Here is a 17,254-nt window from a genome sequence, read left to right on the forward strand (position 1 = left end):
CTCTCTGATGTGAAGGGCTTCTGATGGGGAAACACTGATGTGAAGGGAGCTGCTGGTGGGGACTCTCTGATGGGGACTCTGATGTGAACTGGGCTGCTGATTGGGACTCTCTGATGTAAGAGGGGCGCTGTTGGGGACACTCTGATGTAAGGGGGACGCTGTTGGGGACACTCTGATGTAAGGGGGACGCTGTTGGGGACACTCTGATGTAAGGGGGAACCTGTTGGGTACACTCTGATGTAGGGGGGATGCTGTTGGGGACACTCTGATGTAAGGGGGGCGCTGTTGGGGACACTCTGATGTAAGGGGGGCGCTGTTGGGGACACTCTGATGTAAGGGGGACACTGTTGGGGACACTCTGATGTAGGGGGGATGCTGTTGAGGACACTATGATGTAAGGAGGATGCTGTTGGGGACACTCTGATGTAAGGGGGACGCTGTTGGGGACACTCTGATGTAAGGGGGACGCTGTTGGGGACACTCTGATGTAAAGGGGACGCTGTTGGGGACACTCTGATGTAAGGGGGATGCTGTTTGGACACTCTGATGTAAGGGGGATGCTGTTGGGGACACTCTGATATAAGGGGGATGCTGTTGGGGACACTCTGATGTAAGGGGGACGCTGTTGGGGACACTCTGATGTAAGGGGGACGCTGTTGGGGACACTCTGATGTAAGGGGGACGCTGTTGGTGACACTCTGATGTAGGGGGGACGCTGTCGGGGACACTCTGATGTAGGGGGGACGCTGTTGAGGACACTCTGATGTAGGGGGGACGCTGTCGGGGACACTCTGATGTAGGGGGGACGCTGTCGGGGACACTCTGATGTAAGGGGGACGTTGTTGGGGACACTCTGATATAAGGGGGACGTTGTTGGGGACACTCTGATGTAAGGGGGACGCTGTTGGGGACACTCTGATGTAAGGAGGGTGCTGTTGGGGACACTCTGATGTAAGGGGGACGCTGTGGGGACACTCTGATGTAAGGGGAACGCTGTTGGGGACACTCTGATGTAAGGGGGACGCTGTTGGGGACACTCTGATGTAAGGGGGACGCTGTTGGGGACACTCAAAATTAAAGTGGGCCGGTCATGAGGCAGTCCAGGGCCAAATTTTTGTCCCAGTCCAGCCCTACCCACACTCCTCTCCTGTACATACTGCCCACTGTCATACCCCCCACATTCCTCTCTTGTACATACTGCCCACTGTCATACCCCCCACACTCCTCTCCTGTACATACTGCCCACTGTCATGCCCCCACACTCCTCTCCTGTACATACTGCCCACTGTCATACCCCCCACACTCCTCTCCTGTACATACTGCCCACTGTCATACCCCCCCACACTCCTCTCCTGTACATACTGCCCACTGTTATACCCCCCACACTCCTCTCCTGTACATACTACTCACTGTTATACCCCCCACACTCCTCTCCTGTACATACTGCCCACTGTCATACCTCGCACACTCCTCTCCTGTACATACTGCCCACTGTCATACCTCCCACACTCCTCTCCTGTACATACTGCCCACTGTCATACCCCCCACATTCCTCTCTTGTACATACTGCCCACTGTCATACCCCCCACACTCCTCTCCTGTACATACTGCCCACTGTCATGCCCCCACACTCCTCTCCTGTACATACTGCCCACTGTCATGCCCCCACACTCCTCTCCTGTACATACTGCCCACTGTCATACCCTCCCACACTCCTCTCCTGTACATACTGCCCACTGTCATACCCCCCCCACACTCCTCTCCTGTACATACTACCCACTGTTATACCCCCCACACTCCTCTCCTGTACATACTACTCACTGTTATACCCCCCACACTCCTCTCCTGTTGGGGACACTCTGATGTAAGGCGGATGCTGTTGGGGACACTCTGATGTAAGGGGGATGCTGTTGGGGACACTCTGATGTAAGGGGGACGCTGTTGGGGACACTCTGATGTAAGGGGGACGCTGTTGGGGACACTCTGATGTAAGGGGGACGCTGTTGAGGACACTCTGATGTAAGGGGGACGCTGTTGGGGACACTCTGATGTAAGGGGGACGCTGTTGGGGACACTCAAAATTAAAGTGGGCCGGTCATGAGGAAGTCCAGGGCCAAATTTTTGTCCCAGTCAAGCCCTGCCCACACTCCTCTCCTGTACATACTGCCCATTGTCATACCCCCCACATTCCCCTCTTGTACATACTGCCCACTGTCATACCCCCCACACTCCTCTCCTGTACATACTGCCCACTGTCATGCCCCCCCACACTCCTCTCCTGTACATACTGCCCACTGTCATACCCCCCCACACTCCTCTCCTGTACATACTGCCCACTGTTATACCCCCCACACTCCTCTCCTGTACATACTACTCACTGTTATACCCCCCACACTCCTCTCCTGTACATACTGCCCACTGTCATACCTCGCACACTCCTCTCCTGTACATACTGCCCACTGTCATACCTCCCACACTCCTCTCCTGTACATACTGCCCACTGTCATACCCCCCACATTCCTCTCTTGTACATACTGCCCACTGTCATACCCCCCACACTCCTCTCCTGTACATACTGCCCACTGTCATGCCCCCACACTCCTCTCCTGTACATACTGCCCACTGTCATACCCCCCCACACTCCTCTCCTGTACATACTGCCCACTGTCATGCCCCCACACTCCTCTCCTGTACATACTGCCCACTGTCATACCCCCCCACACTCCTCTCCTGTACATACTGCCCACTGTTATACCCCCACACTCCTCTCCTGTACATACTACTCACTGTTATACCCCCCACACTCCTCTCCTGTTGGGGACACTCTGATGTAAGGGGGATGCTGTTGGGGACACTCTGATGTAAGGGGGATGCTGTTGGGGACACTCTGATGTAAGGAGGGTGCTGTTGGGGACACTCTGATGTAAGGGGGACGCTGTTGGGGACACTCTGATGTAAGGGGGACGCTGTTGAGGACACTCTGATGTAAGGGGGACGCTGTTGGGGACACTCTGATGTAAGGGGGACGCTGTTGGGGACACTCAAAATTAAAGTGGGCCAGTCATGAGGAAGTCCAGGGCCAAATTTTTGTCCCAGTCAAGCCCTGCCCACACTCCTCTCCTGTACATACTGCCCATTGTCATACCCCCCACATTCCTCTCTTGTACATACTGCCCACTGTCATACCCCCCACACTCCTCTCCTGTACATACTGCCCACTGTCATGCCCCCCCACACTCCTCTCCTGTACATACTGCCCACTGTCATACCCCCCACACTCCTCTCCTGTACATACTGCCCACTGTCATACCCCCCCACACTCCTATCCTGTACATACTGCCCACTGTTATACCCCCCACACTCCTCTCCTGTACATACTACTCACTGTCATACCCCCCACACTCCTCTCCTGTACATACTGCCCACTGTCATGCCCCCACACTCCTCTCCTGTACATACTGCCCACTGTCATACCCCCCCCACACTCCTCTCCTGTACATACTGCCCACTGTCATACCCCCCCCACACTCCTCTCCTGTACATACTGCCCACTGTTATACCCCCCACACTCCTCTCCTGTACATACTACTCACTGTTATACCCCCCACACTCCTCTCCTGTACATACTGCCCACTGTCATACCTCCCACACTCCTCTCCTGTACATACTGCCCACTGTCATACCTCCCACACTCCTCTCCTGTACATACTGCCCACTGTCATACCCCCCCCACATTCCTCTCTTGTACATACTGCCCACTGTCATACCCCCCCACATTCCTCTCCTGTACATACTGCCCACTGTCATGCCCCCACACTCCTCTCCTGTACATACTGCCCACTGTCATACCCCCCCACACTTCTCTCCTGTACATACTGCCCACTGTCATGCCCCCACACTCCTCTCCTGTACATACTGCCCACTGTCATACCCCCCCCACTCCTCTCCTGTACATACTGCCCACTGTCATACCCCCCCACACTCCTCTCCTGTACATACTGCCCACTGTTATACCCCCCACACTCCTCTCCTGTACATACTACTCACTGTTATACCCCCCACACTCCTCTCCTGTTGGGGACACTCTGATGTAAGGGGGACGCTGTTGGGGACACTCTGATGTAAGGGGGATGCTGTTGGGGACACTCTGATGTAAGGAGGGTGCTGTTGGGGACACTCTGATGTAAGGGGGACGCTGTTGGGGACACTCTGATGTAAGGGGGACGCTGTTGGGGACACTCTGATGTAAGGGGGACGCTGTTGGGGACACTCAAAATTAAAGTGGGCCGGTCATGAGGAAGTCCAGGGCCAAATTTTTGTCCCAGTCCAGCCCTGCCCACACTCCTCTCCTGTACATACTGCCCATTGTCATACCCCCCACATTCCTCTCTTGTACATACTGCCCACTGTCATACCCCCCACACTCCTCTCCTGTACATACTGCCCACTGTCATGCCCCCCCACACTCCTCTCCTGTACATACTGCCCACTGTCATACCCCCCCACACTCCTCTCCTGTACATACTGCCCACTGTCATACCCCCCCACACTCCTCTCCTGTACATACTTCCCACTGTTATACCCCCCACACTCCTCTCCTGTACATACTACTCACTGTTATACCCCCCACACTCCTCTCCTGTACATACTACCCACTGTCATACCTCCCACACTCCTCTCCTGTACATACTGCCCACTGTCATACCCCCCACATTCCTCTCTTGTACATACTGCCCACTGTCATACCCCCACACTCCTCTCCTGTACATACTGCCCACTGTCATGCCCCCACACTCCTCTCCTGTACATACTGCCCACTGTCATACCCCCCCACACTCCTCTCCTGTACATACTGCCCACTGTTATACCCCCCACACGCCTCTCCTGTACATACTACTCACTGTTATACCCCCCACACTCCTCTCCTGTACATACTGCCCACTGTCATACCTCCCACACTCCTCTCCTGTACATACTGCCCACTGTCATACCCCCACACTCCTCTCCTGTACATACTGCCCACTGTCATACCTCCCACACTCCTCTCCTGTACATACTTCTCACTGTCACATCCTCCACACTTGTCTCCTGTACATACCGCTTACTGTCTTACTCTCCGCACTCATCTCCTGTACATACTTCTCACTGTCACACCCTCCACACTTGTCTCCTGTACATACTGCTCACTGTCATACTCTCCACACTCATCTCCTGTACATACTTCTCACTGTCACACCCTCCACACTTGTCTCCTGTACATACTATTCACTGTCATACCCTCCACATTTTGCACTTTTCTTTCACTGTGCCGGCAGGGAGATGGGAAAGACCTCCCAATGAGTGGCTCTGCTTATAAGAGAAGTGTGGAAGCACTTCTGACATTTTAAAATGTTTGTTTACTTATAAGAATATATATATATATATATATATATATATATACACACACACACACACACACACACACACACACACACACACACACACACACACGCACGCACGTGTGTTTGAGCTTTGGGGTGCACACCCTAATGCAATAGGCTGCGCACACCTATGCTGCTGCTGTACATAAATGATTGTTAGTGCTGGCTTTGGGCAGCATGAAAGAGAGTGTAACAGACACTCTCAACTTAGACAACTGCAGCCAGCAACCCTGCTGGGAAGGCATAGTCCAGTCTGAATAATGTGTCCAGGTTTCAGGCAGTCTGAAACCCAGACGCATGACTCCAAACCCGATGAATCCCGTGAATCCCGGACAGGTGGCAACCCTAGTGTCAAGCCCATCCTCTACCGAATAGGGATGCACACATCCCTATTCCAGACCAATTTTCAGCTTTTAACTCTGTCGCACTTTGAATGACAATTGCGCGGTCTTACAACACTGTACCCAAATGACATTTTTATCATTTTTTCCCCACAAATAGAGCTTTCTTTTGGTGGTATTTGATCACCTCTGTGGTTTTTAGTTTTTGGGGGGTTCACAACAATTTACAAAGCAGAGAAAAGACTCTACAGTAGAGTGTACTGTAGAGTCTTTTCTCTGCTTTGTAAATTTTTGCAAAAAGCTTTAATAAATATTATCTGATTCAAAAAAGAAGCAATAAGATGGAAATGGGATGGTAAAGAAAGAAGAAAATGGAAAGAAAGCTATGGTAATTGTTTTTATTATGGTCAGCAAGCTACCATATTTTTATTACTAAATGGGTCTTGATGACTGTCTCCCCCCCTTACTACTCCCCCCCCCCCCCGTGTTCTTTTTAACCCCCCTCCCTACCACGTACCGCGCAGCAGGAGATTCAGTTTTCTGATCCCGGCCGGCCGGACTGAAAGGAAGTGAGCACTCAGTGTGTGCACTTCCTGTCAGTCCGGCCGGGAACAGGAAACTGAATCTCCTGTACCGCACGGACTGCAGGAGGAAGGATTTTTTCAACTTTCTATCTATTAAATCTTTTGCCTTTGTTGTTTTAACTTTGGATAGTAAAACATTTTTTTTTCTGACAGTAAGGCCCCTTTCACACAAACGATCCGTTCAGGTCCGCCTGTCAGTTTTTTAGGCGAACCTGAATGGACCCTCCATAGACCTCTATGGAGCGTCGGAAGTCAGCGGTGACATGTCCGCTGACATCCGACTCGCTCCGATCCGAAAAAGTGTAACGGAGGAAAAACTTACTTTTCCATCCGTTTTCGGATCAGATCGGGTGACGACGGACTCTATGGTCCATCGTCATCCGATCCCCCACAGTGTGCATGCAACGGACCTGTCATCTGCCTGCTCAGCGCGGATCGGCGGAGCAATCCCTGTTGAGCAAGCGGATATTCACGGGGCGGATCATCATGGATCTGTCCCGTGTGAAAGAGGCCTTAATACCTTATACAGCCCATTTCCTGTTTCTTGTCTGGTAAAAAGCCTAGGCTTATGACATCATGTACAGCTCTCTCTCTAACTCTCGTGAGAGTTTGCCAGGAAGGGAGAGGGGATGAGTCATAAGATGGCCAATGAGAGCTGCAGGGCTGCAGAGCTGGAGGTGTGCATCTGAGTGTCTGTGTAAATCCAGGAAGTGAACAGGCAGCAGCTTCAGCTGCCCACAGCAAAATGGTTGCAGCCAGAATCAGTGGAGGGAGATTTCTGCAGCATATTTGGCAAGTACAGAATCACAGTATATATAACATAATATGCAAAGTGGTTGGAGGGAAGCTTCAGAATGCCAAAGATGTTTTTATTACAAATGATGTGAGCAGACTGCAGTTCCTCTTTAAAGCGGTGTTCCACATGCAAACATTTCTTTTTTAAAAGCCAGCAGCTACAAACACTGTAGCTGCTGACTTTTATTAAGGACACCTACCTGTCCAGGGAGCCCCCGATGTCGGCCCCCGAGGTCGATCCGTCCATCGGTTAGGTGCAGGTGCCACCATTCTAACTAAGGGAAACTGGCAGTGGAGCCTTCAGGCTTCACCGCCGGTTTCCTACAGAGCATGCGCAAGTCGGGCGGTGCTTTCTGAATGGCCCCGTCGTCTTCTGGGACACACATAGGTCCCAAAAGACAGCGGAGGAGCAGGAGGAAATGACGCCCTTGGCTGTGGCAAGCTAGGATGGAAGTACATTATGTACTTCATTAAAGGTAAGAAAGAGAATGTTTAATCTGTTATCCAAAAAGGAGTAGTCTTTCCTTTAAGACCAAGTTGTAAAAGTGGGTGGAACTCCGATTTAAGCACTACACACATTATTAGTAACATACTTATTAGCTGATATGTGTAGCTTCCTTTTTTTATTCTATTTTTTAAACCTTTATACTTGTAAACCTTTGAAAGATGGGCCATTTTAATGAGTGGAATGTTATTAATTTTATTTCTTAGGTTGCTTTGAAAGTCAGTAACCTACCTCTAAAGTCATTTTTTCAGCTTCTTCTTCCCTTCCATTAAGCTTGGCCACTCTCTTCATCTCACTGACTGCCTTGGCAGGTTTACCAGAGAGAACAAGCCAGCGGGCAGATTCAGGAAACCACCTGAGAAAAAAGCAGAAGAGTTTTTTTTTTTCTGAATGCTACAATACATTGTTACAGGAATATAGTTCATGCAGCTTCCAAAGTCTGCAACACCATCCACATATGACAGACCCCTGTGGGCTGATGATGGCCTCTTGGGACCTTCAAACTGGAAACTGTGTAAAAGTTTCCATGGGCATCAGTACTTTCTGAGTCACCTGGGGACACAAATTTAGATCATGAGCTCTGACTACTCTAAATTTTCTTCATGCTTGTTCCAAGTCAGTAATCCAAAAAGTACTTACTCCAGAAACTGCCAGTTAACTAGTATTCTTATTTTAAGGTCATCAATAGTAAGTGGAGATGATTCTTTGAAGGACCAGGTATGAACCTATGTGTTCCATAAATTGTAGTTGTGTTTTCATTTTATTATTTTTCTTGATACTTTTGATAAGAAGGAAGTTAGTAGTCTACCAGGTTTGCATAATATGACGGGAATATTTTGTGTATACTATGATCTGTGGTTATAAAAGCCCCACTCAGACCAAAACTAGCTTTCTACTACCCTTCTCTCTCACCATCCTCTAACCCAGGGATATGCAATTAGCGGACCTCCAGCTGTTGCAAAACTACAAGTCCCATCATGCCTCTGCCTCTGGGTATCATGCTTGTGGCTGTCAGTGTGTCGGGAAGATCCTGCCAGTAACAGCCATCCTGAGTGTGCAGTTGCGCGATCGCGTGTGCCTATGCACATACGCGGGCGCACGGGAGCGCGCACACGCCCATTAGCACCAGGCGGGCTATTTAAACCTAGCTGTCACACTGGGATCTTGCTGTCTGCTCTACAGCGTTACATGTGTTTGATCCTTGAGAACCTGTTTCTGTGCTAAGACCCGGCTTGTTCCTGATTATCCTTGTTATCTGCCTGCATCTGATCCCGGCCTGTCTCCGACCATCCCTGTCTTTTGCCTGCATCCGACCCCAGCTTGTCTGACTACTCTTCTGCCTGACCCTCTGGCATATCCACTGTCCGCCTGGCTACCGATCTGGCTTGTCTGACTCTCCAGCCTTAGTATCCTGACTTTAGTTCCAGTCTGCTATCCGGCTCCAGTCTGCTGTCCAGTTCCACTCTGCTGTCCAGTTCCAGTCTGCTATCCGGCTCCAGTCTGCTGTCCAGTTCCAGTCTGCTGTCCAGTTCCAGTCTGCTGCACCAGTCTGCTGATCCAGCTCCTTCCAGGTTCCAGTCTACCTTCCGACTCAGTCTGAAGTTCTACTGCACAGCGCTTCCTGAGTTCCAGACCCACCTCCTGCTGTTGATCCTGCCAGGCACTCGTGCCACTCCTGACTCTTGTGCTTCCTGTACATCCTACCAGGGCCCTCGAGTCGGAGCCGCAAGAGAGGCCATCCCCTGCAAGTCGGGCTCATTCACAAGGTACGTGACAGTGTCTTGTTCAGTGTTCAACTACATGTGTGGAGGAATGAGAAGAGGAGTATAGAAGAGGAGTGTAAACAGAGTGTTCCTACAGGAAAACTACTGGATTAATACCCAGAAGTGCATACTGACCTTTCTTAGAAATAAAAGATCATTTTTGGTAGGTAAACGTACCTGGGACAAGGTTGGCAGGCACAGAGGTGGAGCACGGAGGTGGAGTGAAATGCATCGGCATGCTTTAAAATATACAAATTCGATATAATAAACCCAAAAAGGGTTATTTAAAAAAGTGCACTTAAAACAAGTCCATAGTGTCCATTAATAAAACTCCTGAAACATATACACAGGTGTCCAACATAATTCATCTTCCATCAAAGTGCACGGTGCTATTTGTGATCACCAAACCTCACCCAACAGAATAACACTCACCAAATAAATTGCCTCTCCTATTTCAGACAGGCAAAGACAGCTCGATAGGCGACCCAATGGTAAAAATACGGCTCAATAGGGTGCTTCACCTCCTCTGCTTCTCTTCACATGGGGTAATAACCTATGCCACTTAAAAAGAAAAATACTCCAATAGTGAAGTATTACCAAACTCCTGAATTCATTCCATAAAAAAAATGCTTCCAGATCAATTCTTGGCATTATACATGTCATATGGAACATCCATTTAGATGGAAGTCCATCTAAATCTTACAGCAACAATCAGCACCAGTATGGCATCACTTCCGGTTATGTCACTTCCTGCGTTTCGTCATTTCCGATTATTTAAGGGTTTGGTTGAATATTTTAGATATGTTCAGCAATACGTTTTCTAAGTGGACGTTTCATTTGGCCAACATATTGCTGGCCGCACGGATATTCGATAACATACACCACATGAGTGTTACATATTATTAGATCTTCAATTCATTATTGTTTTCCGGGTTGTTCTAGATATAAACTTATCTCTTCTTCTCCTAGTTATTCTGCATGTGGCACGTGGCTGTACGGCAATCAACATCATTGAGGCAGGACGTTGCTTGACACACCAGCAAGTTGACGAGCAGGTTTAGATCCAGGACCAAGGGAGGGGTGAGATTCAACCTTATGCCTGCACACCTTGGGTCCGCTGTGGCCGTTTTATCTGCTGCTCTGGAGGATTTAAAAAGGCTTACCTTAGTCACTTTTGCTGTCTTTTAACTTGTACCATGTGAGTTTAAATCTTGAAGGCTGTTTAGTGTTTTTATTAAAGCTTTGTTTATGGTTATTGTTTACACTATTGGTACACTTTTTTACTCACATGTGGAGATTATATGAGACGCACGGCTGGAGTTCGGATGCTTGCTCTAAAACCCTATCCATGTGGTTTAAATGCGCTTTAGCCTAACATGAGAATGTAGACATTGGAATTCGGTGAGTGCGTTTCTTTAGGGGAGTGGAATCACAGACACATTGGTGTGGTGAATGGATTAAGAGATCTTCACATCGACTATAGATCCTCTTCAATATTTTATGGACTTTATTTTTTATATTTTGGAAATTTATTTATTTATTTTTTTTTTGTAGCTTCACTAGCTCCATCATATCACTTCACTTGTCACAGGGTGTTTAGTGCTATTTGTCAATAAACTGCTTTAGCATTTATTATATTTTAGCACGTCAGTTATATTCTCATTTGTAAATTGTGAGTCACATGTCACTTTAGGGGATTTAATACTCCTTGTGCACAAACATTTAGCGCCGCTATTTTGACTTTGTGTCATTATCCCAGATTGACCAGTAGTTAAAATTCAGCTTTTATATTTTATCCTTTTAAGTGGCAGCTTCCACATACTCTGTATCTATCCAGAGGCACAGTGGCGGTATTTTGAGTAGTGGCACCATTTTCTCAATTATACCCGCAGGATTACATTATTATTAGATATAACACACTTTTCAAATTGTGTTTTCTCTCTCAGACATGCTTCCCTCAGGATAGCTAGTGTATTTTGAATGGTCTTATCGATAATACCTGCAGAATACACCTTTTCTATAAATCTTTTCTTTAAAACTTGTTCTAAAAAGTCACTATCTTTGGTACAGTTTTTTCTTATCATTGGCCTTTGGGAATATTGCATTGCCACTGCAGATTACCGTAACTATTTCTGTCAGTGGCTTTAAAAAAATCTTTAATACACAACCCACTCTTTCCTTTACTCTCTAATCCAAAGGATAACCTAAAAATATTTCTTCAAGTTCAATGTTCTAATATATTTATGAGTGTCAATAAACACCTCAAATGTATTAATTTCCCTTTTGGGTGCAGATTTTAAACCCAATTTTAAAAGCTTTGTTATTTGTTATTGGTCAATTGCACACTAGTTAAATTAAAAATACCATTGTTCACAAATCCCTAATTCTTTTTTTGTTGTTGTTGGACTCTTTTCCCTGCCCTACATCCCCTGGGTTTCCTCCCTGCCAAGCTCCTTTCTGATGCATTTGCCCTTGGATGGAACCCCCTGAGGTCTCCCTAAGTACCCCCTGTTCCCCGAGGGCATAAAATTAGAAGTAGTGAAAGTAGGACAGTAATCATTACCATCTCTCTATTACCACCCCAATAACTAGACAGAGGTTCAAATTTAGTGTACATGGGGGCATTATAATTAGTTAAATTATGTCCACTACCATAAAACCACCCATTTGTGTGTAAGGGCTACCCCTCCAACCTGAATTATTTTGAGGGAACCTTTCTGAATATTGGTTTACTGCAGGTCAGTTCCCTGACTTGGCCAAATTGTCCCCTAGTTGCCTCTCTATAACAGGTTCTCTTCTGAGAACTTTGATTGCATTGTTTCTATCCGGTACTTCAGCAGGATTACTGCTGTCAGTCTTTACAGATTCCATGGTGGAGTTTACAATTTCAGACCAAGATTGCTCATTAGTGACTCCTTTTTTGCCACCTTATTATTCTTAAAGTCTGTCAAACCCCTCCTAAATGTCTTACCTTTCTTAATTTGAATGTCATGATCAACTTTCTCTATTCCTATCTGTAAAGTCCGGCTTTACTTTGTACATTCCACAGAATCCCTAACATGGTTTGCAAATCTTTAATTTTAGCTTCCAGTATTGAATTTTTTTATTTTCTTCATTTCAAACTTAATTCCTGGAGTTCCTTACCCACCCTATTATAACATTAAGCAACTCTTCCTTAGATTCCTGATAATTTAAAGCATCCTAAGGGGCCACATCCCATCTCAGCCGTCTTACAATTATTCCTTCCTTTAGATAACGTTCTAGAGAAATAATATCCCACCAGGTCTTAACCTGTTTATCTAAAGAATAACCCAGAGATCTCATGATCTTATTATAACTCTCCATATGGTTGCTCTCCTGAGGTTGGTGAAAAGCCATATCCAGATCAAGACTTCTATTATTTAGGAAATGTACCACCTGAGTTATTTACTTTTTGCCTTTATTATATTGAATTTGTGCATTGAGGGGTGTTTATGTATCAACAGTGATTTATTTGTTTTTATTTGAAAAAAGGTTAGGTAGGGTTAGGTATTTCATTCATTTCATTTGCTTAATTTTGTTCAGAGCGGGGTTGGGGTTATATCAATTAGTTTACACATACTTTTAATTTTTAAAAAGTGAATAAATCTGTAGCTATGTATGCAGTTGGTTGCCATGGCTTGGCGAGGCATGGCTCTTTGGATTCTTTATATAATTTTTAGTTGAACTTAATAATAACTCTGATAATATTCATTTGGAATATCAATTTTCTTGACTTAACCAATTTTAGAGAGGGGAATGGTTTGTTTACTAAAGTTTTTTTTTAAAGCCACTTACACAAATTGTTACTTTGGCAATCAATAGCAGCCATCATCCACTATTTTTTAAGGATAAGAAGAATCTGTACCAAAGATAGTGACTCTTTAGAACAATCACAAGCGTTAAGGAAAAAATTTATAGAAAAAGGGTATTCTGTAAATATTATCAATAAGACCATTCAAAATACACTAGCTATCCTGAGGGAAGTCTGTATGAGAGAGAAAACACAATGTGAACAGGGTGCTATATCTTATAATAAACATTAACTGGCTTTTATCTTTGGTTTTCATGTACACTACAGGGAAGTAGAGGATATTTTCCGCAAACATTGGCCCATACTTTTGATGGATAAGGTTTTGGGCACACACCTTCCTCCACAACCTACTTTGTGTACCAAATGGCCTCTACTTTTGAGGGCAAAGTAGTTAAGAGAGTTTTAGATCCTCCTAAAAATCACTTACCTTCTTGGATAAAGTAGGACTTTTTCTCTTGTAGGCTGTGTAGACCATGTACCACATGCAGAGTAAACAGGAGAGAAGAGATACGTTTGTACTAGAACAACCGGGAAACAAAATAAGATTGAAGATCTGATAACATGTAGCACCATTCATGTGGTGTATGATCTTGAATATCTGTGCAGTCAGCAATATGTTGACCGAACTAAACGTCCAATTAGGAAGCATATTGCTCAACATATCCAAAATATTTTACTTGGTTTTAAACCGCATAGTGTGTCAGCACAATTCGGGTATTTCACAATAGATACCCTTCAAGTCTCCAGTTTAGGAGAATTAACAGGGTCTTTACCTTTTGGAGAGGATCAAATAGAGTGAGGGATCTTTCCAAGGGGAAACCTATTTTATGCTGTACATTGGGTTCTCTGCATCCAGCAGGTCTGAGTATAAAATTATGCTGTATATCAACTGCTTTATAAGTGATTATTGATTATCTCTCTTTTTATATTTTGTTTTAATCTTTTAATTTATTTTTTGAATAAATGCGATATTTGTTTTTATCTACTTCATATAAAAATATATATGAAGTTAGGTAGGAATTTTTTGTGAGTTTTTAAGATTAGACATGTGGAATATATAGATATTTATATTTATTATCATTATGGACTTAGTGGTTTTTACATTTATTATATATTTTGTAAAGATATATTATTGTGATCTTTATATACGTATTCATCTACGTATAGATTTATTTATCTATTTAATTACTGAATAATTTAGTTATTTAATTTTCTGTGGAAGTTATGAGTTTATAGTGGTATTCAAACAACTGTGTCCATTCATATTCATTTATGGTAATGAAGGAGCTTACTGGTATAGGTAGCGTATATAAGGCGGCTGCTATTTTTGGCAAACCATGCCCTTGAAATAGTCAGAATGTACAAAATGCAGTAGTGCATGGTGTGGCGGTAAATGGAAATGACGTAACAGGAAGTGACACCATACTGGTGTCAATTGTTGCAGTGAGATTTCGGTGGAATTGTAGTGTGGCGCAAAGCAGTTTTACATGTTACTGGTTATGCTCTTTATGTTCCATATGGCATGTGTTATACCAAGAATTGATCTGGCGAGCTAATTTTTATGGAATAAATTTAGAAGTTTGGAAATACTTCACTATTGGAGTGTTTTTTTTTTTATGTTGCATGCGTTATTACTTACCCCATGTGATGAGGAGAAGATGTGGTAGATCGCCACATTGAGCTGGATTTTTACCAGGTTGCCTATCGAGCTGTTTTTGTCTGTCTGAAATATGAGAGGCAATTTAATTTGGTTAGTGTTATTCTGCTTTGTGAGGTTTGGTGATCACCAAAAGCACTGGTGCTCTTTGGTGGAAGAGGAATTACGTTGGACACCTGTGTATATATTTCAGTTTGCACTTTGTTATTAAATGAACACTATGAACTTGTTTAAAGTGCACTTTTGTATAGACGCTTGATTTAGCCACAGCTCTGCAAGTAATGAGCACTTTTTGTGTTTATTATATTAAATTTGTGCATTGAGGGGTGTTTATGTAGCAGCAGTGATTTATTTGTATTTGTTTTAAAAAAAGATGGGTTGGGTATTTCATTAATCTTCTGTTTTTTAATTTTGTTATTACAGAGTGGAGTTACATAAATCATTTTACACACACTTTTAACTTTAAAAAAGTGAATAACTCTGAGGTTTTGGAAGTGGTTGCTGTGGCTTGGTTTGACGTGGCATGGCGTGACTCTTTCGATTCTTTACATCAGTTTTAAGCTGAACTTAATAGAAACTCTATTAATATTCATTTAGAATATCAATTTAGTCAAGAGGTGGTCAACTTTCTTGACTTAACCATTTTTGGAGAGGGAAATAGTTTGTCTACAGAAATAATTATTTGGCAATCAATAGCAGCCATCATCTGCAGTGGCTACGCAATATTCTTTAATATATGAATGATTATTGAATTGGAGCATTTTTTTTGTATGACACTTATAAACAGTAGACAGGAAGTGGATTATGTTTGTATCTATCTGAAGAAATTCACAAATGTATTTTGCGCTTTATTTTACAGTGTTTCTTTATGTATAAAACTATATTGGACTGTTCAACTTAAAATCATCCATTAACCACTTGCTGACCACCGTATGTACTTTATATATACAGCATGCCAGCAAATGGTTACACCATAATCATTGCTGCAGATCTTGATGTCCTTCTTTACAGTATCAACTGTTTAGTCAAAGTAATGAAGGTGATGGTAGGACTGCAGTAAACATCCAGGATTGGTGAACACAGAAGAGATGGAGGAACATCCATTTTCCCATCACCTCTATGATAAATTAAGCTAGAAGTGATAATGATATTGTCATTTCTGGTTTCAGAGCTGTCATTCTCTAAATGTTACAGCCAAGGGAGCAGCTAATCAAGCACATCCTGTGCTTGATTAGCTGTTCTGGAGGGCAGGGGAGAAACTGGGAGTCCCATAGACCCTTGAGGTCTTCATAAATGATGTCTGCCCAAAGCTATCACATGGGGGCTTATTAGCCCACTTGTGATGGCAATAAAGTGAAATTAAAACTATTTTTAAAAACTTAAAAAATATAATTTTAATAAAATAAATAAAAATAATTCAAAGAATGAAAAGCCCCCTGCCCCTGTTGATCCCACATGCATATGTAAACAGCAATTGCACCACACATTTAAGGTATTACAGCAAACATCAAAGTGAGAGCAATAATTCTAGAGCCACCATTCACAAATACACTGATAACCTGTAAATAATCACCTATGAAAACTTTTAGGTAATGGATCACCATTACTTAGGTGCACACAACTTTGAGTTTTGACATGTTGGCATTGGCATTTGAGTATATTTGCTGTGCAAATATCTTGTGACATAAAAAATCGCAACATCCATCATTTTATTCTCTAGGGCCTCTGCTTTCATAAAATATATGTTTGGGAGCTCTAGATAATTTTCTTGCAAAAAAATTTCATTTTACCGTGTGTGCAAAATTAATAAAATTGCCCCAGACAGTAAGTGGGTAAAAATTTATATGCTGGGCATATGGTGATTCAAACTGAGTATACAGTGCCTTGAAAAATTATTAATACCCCTTGAAATTTTCCACATTTTGTCATGTTACAACCAAAAACATAAATGTATTTTATTGGTATTTTATGTGAAAGACCAACACAAAGTGGCACATAATTGTAAAGTATAAGGAAAATGATAAATGGTTTTCAAATTTTTTTACAAATAAATATGTGAAAAGTGTGGCGTGCATTTGTATTCAGCCCCCTTTACTCTGATACCCCTAACTAAAATCTAGTGGAACCAATTGCCTTCAGAAGTCACCTAATTAGTAAATAGAGTCCACCCGTGTGTAACTTAATCTCAGTATAAATACAGCTGTTCTGTGAAGCCCTCAGAGGTTTGTTAGAGAACCTTAGTAAACAAACAGCATCTTGAAGGCCAAGGAACACACCAGACAGGTCAGGGATAAAGTTGTGGAAAAGTTTAAAGCAGGGTTAGGTTATAAAAAAATATCCCAAGCTTTGAACATCTC

At 44.0% G+C, this 17,254-nt stretch overlaps 1 protein-coding gene across 1 annotated transcript in view; it reads right to left on the bottom strand.

Annotated features, from left to right (window-relative positions):
* The window catches only part of SLC22A6 (solute carrier family 22 member 6), a 98,305-nt gene that overhangs the window by 64,275 nt on the left and 16,776 nt on the right, over nucleotides 1–17,254 (bottom strand). Inside the window, exon 5 of the mRNA XM_073604949.1 lies at nucleotides 7,877–8,000. Coding sequence (XP_073461050.1) covers nucleotides 7,877–8,000 — 124 coding nt within the window. The remainder of the gene's footprint in view (nucleotides 1–7,876; nucleotides 8,001–17,254) is intronic.

The sequence above is a fragment of the Aquarana catesbeiana genome, linkage group LG11 (assembly GCF_042186555.1).
Source record: "Aquarana catesbeiana isolate 2022-GZ linkage group LG11, ASM4218655v1, whole genome shotgun sequence".
Lineage (NCBI taxonomy): Eukaryota > Metazoa > Chordata > Amphibia > Anura > Ranidae > Aquarana > Aquarana catesbeiana.